The sequence below is a fragment of the Mchenga conophoros genome, linkage group LG3 (genome assembly GCF_057382185.1).
Source record: "Mchenga conophoros isolate Kocher_MC1m ecotype Shallow Benthic linkage group LG3, M_conophoros_male_GT1.1, whole genome shotgun sequence".
NCBI lineage: Eukaryota > Metazoa > Chordata > Actinopteri > Cichliformes > Cichlidae > Mchenga > Mchenga conophoros.
Genome location: NC_140528.1, coordinates 42938693 through 42947968, shown reverse-complemented (window position 1 = coordinate 42947968; position 9276 = coordinate 42938693). Strand labels below are relative to the sequence as shown.

At 42.1% G+C, this 9276-nt stretch overlaps 1 protein-coding gene across 1 annotated transcript; it reads left to right on the top strand.

Moving 5' to 3' along the window:
- The first annotated feature begins 264 nt into the window (after positions 1-264).
- LOC146578804 (uncharacterized) lies at positions 265-7358 on the top strand. The gene is made up of 5 exons (XM_085269061.1): positions 265-367; positions 2373-2420; positions 6556-6611; positions 6704-7083; positions 7187-7358. The coding sequence occupies exons 2-5, from the start codon at positions 2389-2391 to the stop codon at positions 7322-7324; spliced, it is 606 nt and encodes a 201-aa protein (XP_085125187.1). The 5' UTR covers positions 265-367; positions 2373-2388; the 3' UTR covers positions 7325-7358.
- Positions 7359-9276: the final 1918 nt, after the last annotated feature.

The window sequence follows — 9276 nt, the reverse complement described above, 5'->3', positions numbered from 1 at the left end:
TTGGTAACTGCAAGTACTGTTGTTTTCTTTTTTCAATAAAAAATATTTTCAAAAAAAATTATTAAAACCCACCCCTGGTGGAAATGATCCCACCATCCTTTTCATAAAACCACTTGGTGTTTATTTTGTCTATTAGCTGAGAGTTGATGGAATATATAGTTTCAGCTGGAATAATTATTAAGTAAGATTTTTGCCACCTGTTAAAAATAACCGCGTCGCTTTTATGTTGGCTGGAGATGACGAACATACGGAATTTCTCTCCCTGACGACAGCAACTGGGAGTGACTGAGTGGCAGTAAAAACAAATACGTGAGACGGAAGTGTTATTTTCCGGGAAGACGGCACAGAGTGCAGTCGTTCGGCTGTGGTAAGTATTCGTCTTTGTTTTGTTAAACATTGGGGAACAGGGGTTTTATGCGAATGTATATTTATTTCAGGTTGACGGTGTCCATGTGAAAAATGTTTAAAAGAAGAAGAGAGCTGGTTAAAAGTCCGAATTTTAACCATCCCCAGCTGCCGACTTATTACGCCTTTTTGGTGGCTTCATAATCTGTTTAAGCCGTGACGATCCTCAGAATCACCTCAGACACAGTTAACACAAAAACAAAGTACTACAGTCGAGCCACATAACGAGTCAGTGACGTCATTTCACAGAAACTGGTCCTTGTTTATCACGTTTGGTCACGCGGTATTCTGAAGAACGACATGAGTAGGGATGGGTATCGTTTAGGTTTTATCCGATACCGGTGCCAAATTGGTACTTTTGAAACGGTGCCGGTGCTTAAACGGTGCTCGAACCGGTGCTTAAAGAATGGAGAACACAAACTTTGTCCAAAAACCTCTCATGTTCAGCTGGTTTTTTGTAAAAAGATAACAATGTTAGCCTTTTCTGCAGCTATGGGGCATATATGGTATCACTCTTGGCTGGAAGCAGTGCTTAAACAATGGAAAAAAAACACAAACTTTGTCCAAAACCTCTCATGTTTAGCTGTTTCCCACTTTTTCTTTGGTCATTTTAGCCTTTTTGTCCAGGGTGAAGGGAGTATCTGCCATCAAACAAGAAGACAGCCGCATGTAGCTATGATGATGTTTGCTAGTTCACCTTACATGCATTAATGTAATAACGTGGTTAGCCTACTCAATGTAAATTACACACGAACAACATTAAGCTACTCACGCAGAGAAGAACGGCTGCTGCTGCCATCATCATCCTCATCATTTCTGCTACACTGGCAGGGCTAGGGGCCAGGACTCTATTCTTCGGGTTTTTGGGGGATGTTGCTCCAGGTCCGATAACTGGCAACCCACCCAACGTGCACAGTGTGAGGTCTCGCAGCAAGCTATCAAATGCAGCGCATTTCTCGGCTTTTAAAAAAAACGCTATGCGTCGCCAGGTGTTTCATCAGATTCGAGGTGTTACCTCCTTTGACAGTATCACAGTATCAGCTTAAAGCACTTGTTGCTGCTGAGTTTGCATATTTTGCTGTGAAGTACAGCCAGACTTTTGACCGCTTCGCCTTGGACATTTTTAATCTGTAGCTCTGCTCTAACTGAACGTACGTACCTGGCCCCGCCTACTATCCTCGGAAACGTAAAATGATTGGCTAGAAGTGTATCACAGCTCAGGAAAAAAAAGCACCGAAATAAAGCACCGAAATGTGCGCTGCTTTTCGGTCTGGTTACTACCGTTTATGTCAGAACCGGTGCCATGACCGGTACCCATCCCTAGACACGAGCTTCATTTGGATACGCCCCCTTTGCTCAACGCATGCTTCGTTGCTCATTGTTGCACAGCATGCGTGACCTACGTGATGTGAACATGGGACAGAAAAAGAAAGACAACAAAGATCCAGGTTCATCAAAGTCTTATTATTAAAAGATAGAACATTTAAAGGGTTCCCACGCTTCTCAAATATTCTCAGAAAAGATTAAAAAAAATGGGTAACAATAAATAAAACTTGTTCAGGGGTAACTGACCTCCAACATGAAATTTTACAGAGACAAACTCCAGGCTTGAGTGTTACATTTCAATAATGAGGAACGCCTACGTAAAGATTATATTTAAATACAGCTTTATGTCAAAGGTTAAATATTTCTTACAAAATTTTAAACGTACTTTCTAAAAAGGGATCTAGATTATTATTAATGTAGGATTATTTTCAAATGGTTTGTTCTTTTTGCTGTTTCTATGGTTAAACTCAGATTACCATTTGTTTTTCTCTTTTAAAAGTAGTTTTTTTAATTTGAAAGCTTTGAAGTTAAACATTAAAAAATAATTTTATGTTATTGCTGTATTAATGTGTCAGTGCATCAGTAAAGGTTTGAAATATTAATCAAAAGCTGCTTCTAATGATTCAAATTTCATTTTGCAGGTGACAGAGAACTAAAATGGCAACAACAACTGTAATGCTTGACAGCGGGTAAGAACCAGTTTCCCTACTCTGTAATCTCACTAAGTTTTGTTCTAGTGAGTCATGTAAATAGTTTTAGATCTCAGGTTGGAACCTGCCCAGCACCAGTAGCGGTTTTTGATAGGGCGACATGGGGGGTTGCCCAGGGAAGCATCATGGTAGGGGTGGCATCACGGGTATCTCCAAAAAAAAGTTGCTCGTACTCATGCATACATCAGCCAGCGCAATTTGGAGATGTCATAGGCACTGATCGGTCTTCTGCCGCCCATTTGCTGGGAGTAAGGGCGCCCTCCGTTTGCAAGGTGCGCCTGCTGCTTGCGGCAGAGTAAGGAGAGCGCGGGGCGGTGGGGGATTCTCTGGCTGGCTGGAGCAGCATCTAATATCCAACCCGCAAAATGAAACAAAATAAAAACAAACCAACAAACATGAAAACACTGGACATTATGATACAGACTTATAATTTGTACCTATGTTTTTTCGAAATTCTATAAAGTGAGTGCGAGAGCCCTCGGTGAGCCTGCTTGCTGCTGTGCTGAAGTCAAAGTAAACTTTATTGTCATCTCCGCTGCATACAGTACATTATATAGAGAGACGAGACGACGAGGCTCCAGTCACAGCAGTGCAAGTAAACAAACAATAAATATAAGAAGAATAGGAAAATAAATATACACTTTAGGACTAGGGGTAAAGGGATCAATAACTATTTAAAATTTACAGTTTGATGATTTAATATCTCACACACAACCTGTCGACAGGGGAGGGGGGTGCCGGCTTCGGGTTGGGGGATGGGTGTTCTGGAGCGCAAAATTAAAAACAATGGAAGATGGTCAAGAACAGTTCAAAGCCATCAGGTGCTCAATTTAGAAAAAAGAGAAAAGAATAGGAGAGAAAAGAAGAGGAGGAGAAACGAGCAAAAGATACCGGAAAGCAGATGTGTCATTGGATAATGGCAGGTCATGTATCCTGAAACAATCAGAATCATATTCAGAATACTTTATTAATCCCTAAGGAAAGTATGTGTGTTACAGTTGGTCCAGGAAGAAATTCTAAAAAAAGTAACAGTGACAGACTAAACTCCAAACAATACATTGCGTTACAGATTTTGCACATTTAAGAAATAGCACTAATATATACAGATCACTCAATTATAAATATCAAGGATTAACAGAGGTGATGATAAATAAATATCAAGATTTTGGGGCAATCAATTGTATGATATTGTGAGAACGAAGGCTGCATTGGTTGTGGTTTTTACACATATAAACACATAAATAAGTTGGAACCAGCCCAAGGAGATAAATAGATAAAGATCAACCAATAGGAGAGTCTGCGGATATGCAAAGATGGACATTTAGCAGCAGCATACAAAGAACAATGATGTACACGATTTCCATAGCCAGTGATAAAGTGTAAAGCAAAATGGTACACAGTATCCAACCTCTTTAGGTAGTGAGCAGGTGCATTCATAAAAAGCAGGTCACCATAATCCAATAAAGGTAAAAAAGTTGCACGAATCAAGTGTTTTCTCACTTGGAGGGAGAAACAGGACTGATTTCTTTTTTTCTTTTTCTTTTTTTTTTTTGTCCCGTTTGGATCTTTAGCCATCAGAATTGTTGTCTTGAGGCCAAGAAAGATGCCAAGCGGATTTATTTTACCAAGTGGATCATCATGGCCTTGCCATATTGGTCCATTTGATTGACCTTTATTATAATTATGAATTTATTTTATTATCAGTTGCTACAAACGGGACAGACATGACTGGGGGATAGGACAGGGAGAAAGAATGAAAGAAAGAGAGGGAGATAAAGAAAACCAGAGGGGAGAAGAGACGGTGAGAAGGGGGGGGGGGGGAAGAAAGAAAAAAAAACAACAACAAAAAAAACAAAACACCTGGGTCACCTGTATGGAGAAAAAAAACAGAAGAGAAAGCAAACAACAAAGAGCAACATAATAAAAAAAAAAGCACCATCACAATAAACTAGCTAGCAGTAGATATCAGTAGATACTAAATAATAAACAATATTGTGCAGCACGCAAGATAGACAGCGCACAATGTGCTTCGAGGCAGCAGCCAAGAAAGCTGTAGTCCGCGTCTGTGAATACCCATCTGTACACCTGTGTGCATACCTGTGTGGATCAGCATGCTTGCATTCCAAAGGTTTCTCCATGTAACGATCTGCTTGGGAGTGTGGGGAGCCACAGCCCCGTCCTCCAGGGTATGAAGCAGGTATGGAGGAGATCAAAACTCCAGACATCCAGAGGCCCCCAGAACACAAGAGACCAAGGAAGACCAACAGAGGGGCAGCCGCGCCACTGTCCCAGTAAGAGCTGAGGAGAGTCCCAGATGAGGGCTCACTCAGCAGCCGCGGAGCAGAAGCCAGGGGGAGTTGCAGTGACGCGCCCGTGAGCTCCGCTGGCAGCCAGCTGTGCCTGAGTGACCGAGCCCCAGGCCGAGAGGCCGGGGGCACCCCACCTCCGAAGTGGCCCGAGCGAGCCCCAGGCTCCAGGCCCCGATAAGCGGCCGCCAAGGAGTGAGCCGGTGTGTACCTGGACGCCCACCCCCAGACACAAAGAACCACCAACGCACCGACACCTGAGGGAGTCCGCCACTGGCAGGGGAAGTGGTGGTGGGTGGAGATAGGCCTCCAAACCTTGGAGGGCCTGAGATGTCCCCAGGGAGGTGGCGTCTGATACCCAACCTGACATATAGACAGCTGGTTGGGTCTCCTGAAGAGCAAAGACCTGCACAGCTAAGAAAACGATTGTGGATTCTTTGACATTTTTAAATTGATTCCTGGACTTTTGCTGTTGAAATAAAACAACTTAAAAATTTTCACTTCTGTTTATTTACTACTCAGCTCTTCTCAGTGCTTCTGATTCTTTGCTTAACTCACAGCGGTTCAGACCTTTACACCATTTCCACTTTGGGGAAGTGTTAGGTCTAAAACCAGTCCTCGCTGTTTCAGAGACCCATCAGTGTAAACAAAGCAAAACCACAGCTCTTTTATCTTTTACTTGTCACAAGAGAAGCCCGGCCAGGATCTTGCAGAGAGTTATTCACTCGTCACCTGAGCTCAGCCAACTCCAAACCTGATTCCCCTTGCAGCTCCTTTTATTTGAGTGAAAACAGTCATACATTCAAGGCAAGCATATGTGAGCAACGTCAGCGTCTATCTGTGTGTGTGTGTGTGTGTGTGTGTGTGTGTGTGTGTGTGTGTGTGTGTGTGTGTGTGTGTGTGTGTGTGTGTGTGTGTGTGTGTCATTTCCTGACACCATATATGGCTTGGCCCTTCACAACATCTCCAGTTGGTCCATATAGGGCATGACCTTTTAACGAATCAACATGTGTACTAAGCATGTAAAAAGCAGAAGTGAGCAGCCCAGTTAAACTTATAAAAGCAGGAACTTGTTGAAATGACAATCTTAAAATAATCAACTCTATCAGGAAGAGTTTCTGTTTCCAGCTGTGTCCAGAAATCCAGCTGTGGATGCTCAGTATCTGAGCTACGTGAGCTGCAGCACAAGAAAAGTGGAGTTTGTGCTGCTCAAACATAAACACAAATTACATTAAATATTCTTGATGGAAAATTAAAGGTCCAAATGTCAAAGAAAGGTGACATTTCTGAGTGCATCAGAGAGCATGTAGCACACTTTCCAGGGGCTGCCATGTATCGGCTGGACGTGGACACAACGCCTCTTATTAAATGCCGCCTTTAGCTCAGAGGGAGAAGAGACGAGAAGGAACGGGATAAAATGAGAAATTCTCGACATTATATCTGTATAACGCAATAACATTTACTCACAGTAACAAACATGGGGTGGCTGAGGATAAGAACCTAACTCTGAGATGTGAAAATGAATGCAGAGTGAAGCCTCAAACCAAACTGCCACACAGCACAGGATGTATGGACCCAGGATGGTCGATGGTTCAGTGCAGAGACAGCAGCTTGTAACTCCAAGCTCAAAGCTGTTGAACACACACACCAAACTACTGTGGTGCCATGACTTCAGGAGGACAGACATGAAATGTCATGACTTTGGCATTAAGCTCTATACAGTGAGGCTCACAGGCTGACTGAGGACTTGGGTAAAGGGAAGGCTGTTGTCACAAACTCTGTTAACATCATTATGTTTTCTGTCTTAGTTTGGGACATAAGCGGTCTAATGTGTCTCTTGTCTCTCTGTCTAAAGGAAGGAAAGGTATGCTACAATCATCTCTGGCTCATTTAAAACAAGTCATAATGTGTTTTCCATCTCTAAAACACCTTTCAAATGTCTGCCTTGTGTTGCAGATGAGGACTTACCAGCAGCTGTTTCACAGTTTGAATCTGCAAACAAAGGCAAGTGTTTTCCCTTAGAGAAGCCAGCTGGTGCAATTTTGAGGAAAGCAGAGCTTGAGGACACCGTTTACAAAGATTATCCTGCTGATGTGAATGGCTGGGGAAAATTCTACCTTCCAACGACTGTAACCATGCAAGTTATTGGCGTGGTGGAGGGCATCTCATGTCTGTGCGACCAGCTCGTTCTGATGACCTGCAAGGACACACAGGTGTATGGCTATGATGGAGAGGAGCTTCATCTGGTGGCTTCAAGCATCAAGCAGCTACTTGATGAAGGAATGGAGTATCCAGCATCCAAGACCTACTACAAGGGGGAGGCCTTCAAAGACATGGTGAGAAATTACATTTGTTTGCTGGGAATAACTAAGCTTTCATGGTTGATTATCCTTATTAGTCTGTTAACTTTCTGTGCTTTTCTTGTTTGTTTGTGTTTAGACCAAGAAGGACTGGGAACAGGTGTGGAAGAGCCCTGTGGGGAGGAGGTTGGATGAAGAGCATAAAAAACTTGTGGCAACAAGAAAGCCCAGCTTACTGGACTTCATGAAACGCAATCAGATACTTAAAGGCTGTTGATTGTGTTTCCCTAACCCTGTGATGATTAGGGCTCCCTACAGAGATCAATTAGTAAAAGCTTTTTCTACTAGCTGGTTCTACAAGCTGTTGAGTCATTGGGTGTGGTTAAGTTTTCTGTACACTATGTTGCGCTGGGGTTCATTTGAGGTTGTATTGAACTATTTTTAAGAGGACTATATGATTTTTATTATGTTCTGATATGTAAAACCTTTGAATGAAAGAGGGCGTGCCTTTTTTGTATTGTGTGTATGTGTGTGTATTTCCTTCTATAGGCGACATAAAGAACATGTTGGATTAACCTAATGCAATAGTGGTTGCATTGGTTGCACTGTTAAGGTTCACATAATTGAGGAAGGGGAGTACAAACAACCAGGTCCAGAAGATCTTGGTCAAACAATTGATTTTAATGAATACACGCGTGAGAAGACCACTGTACGCAGACAGCACTTGATCTTCGACTTAATACACAAGCAGAAGAAAGCAAAGTACAACCAAGTCTGGAAGTAGGGATGTTGGCACTGTTGGAGCTATTTGTTCTTTATTTTTATTATTTTGAAATTAGTTAAAGTTTGTTGTTAGTTTACTTATATTTTGGGGTTTATTTACAAGTTTTATTTGCAGGTTAATATTTGTTTCAATGTCTTTTTGTTTTTTTTTTGGTGTTTACCTTGTTAAGTCAGTCAGTAATACCTGTAGGGCCATTTTTCTATAAATAAAGAGACTGGTATAGAACCAGCACGTACTGGGGTGGGCCTATGTTTTTTTGTTTTTTTGTTTTTTTTTACCAGAGCAGGAGAATCAGCAGGAAGTAAGAAAAAAATGGATCTTGATATTGCTTGCCAAACTGGATTAATAAACTATAAAAAGTGCAACTTTCAAGTTTGGACAGTGGACTTCTTTTGCCTGCGTACAAAATATTATCTCAGTGCAGCAGTGGTTTGTGGATTTTTAATTGTGGGATGTTTAGTTTATCAAACAAAAGGAATTGCCACTACACTGCAGATAACAGTGCCTCTACTATGTTGTAAATTTTGACAAGATTACGTGTGCTAAATTGGTGTCAGTATCACCTTCAGACAACACCAGACACATTGTATGAAAATTAATTTAAATATAAAGCAACCAGTACCAGCTGCCAGATCTCTGCTCTGTGTGCTGGATTCCTGGATTCCCAGAATCTTGGCAGGAAGTTGGTGTTTTTTCAGGTTCCTTATCAAGGCACAGGTCAGACTTGAGTCATCATGTGACACGTCTATGAAGTTTTGTTTTGTAACCGACTGCTTTGTGTTCTTCACTGATGATTGAAACGACTTTGGCATCTGGGAGTGCATCTTGTGAGGGCATACTGACTTTATGAAGTAGTTCAGCTATTTGTTTGTAATTTTGTGACACTTCCTTTCCTCAAACTGCTGCAGACGATGCATATGTCAGATTCTTAGCAGTTTAGATAGATGGAGGGAGAGGATATCTTTACAAAGTTTTTTTTCAACCAATCTAATTCCTGTACAGTGACAATAACGGGCTTTCTTGATGTTTTGTCCTCTGTCTGTGTGACAATGGTACATTAGCTACATGATTTCGGATCCTCCTCTCTTTCTGTCCCCAGGTGTCAGAGGCACTCGGCTCATCTTGGAGTCTAGTTTCACATCGTCACGGGTTTTCAGGCCAACGTTCTCACTCCCAAAGTGTAATATTTGACGTTACTTGTTTGCCCGACACTGCATGAGCCACGTGACAGTCAAGGCCGGACTGGGACAAAAAATCGGCCCGGGCATTTTGACTAGAGACCGGCCCACCAGGATAAAGATTGAAAATGTGACGTCATTCAGGGGTAAAACCGCAAAAGATTCTGGAAACTTGTGGCAAGAGGTACTAGCACACGCAGGCTTTCAATTGAACTCAGTTACACAGCGATAAAAAGAAACCCAAAAAATGGCAAGAAGCTGTTGTAT

Coding starts and splice junctions, on each gene's coding strand:
- LOC146578804 (XM_085269061.1), top strand. CDS start 2,389: ATGGCAACAACAACTGTAATGCTTGACAGCGG. Junction 2,421..6,555: donor ACTGTAATGCTTGACAGCGG/GTAAGAACCAGT, acceptor TTTCTGTCTTAG/TTTGGGACATAAGCGGTCTA. Junction 7,084..7,186: donor GGGAGGCCTTCAAAGACATG/GTGAGAAATTAC, acceptor GTTTGTGTTTAG/ACCAAGAAGGACTGGGAACA.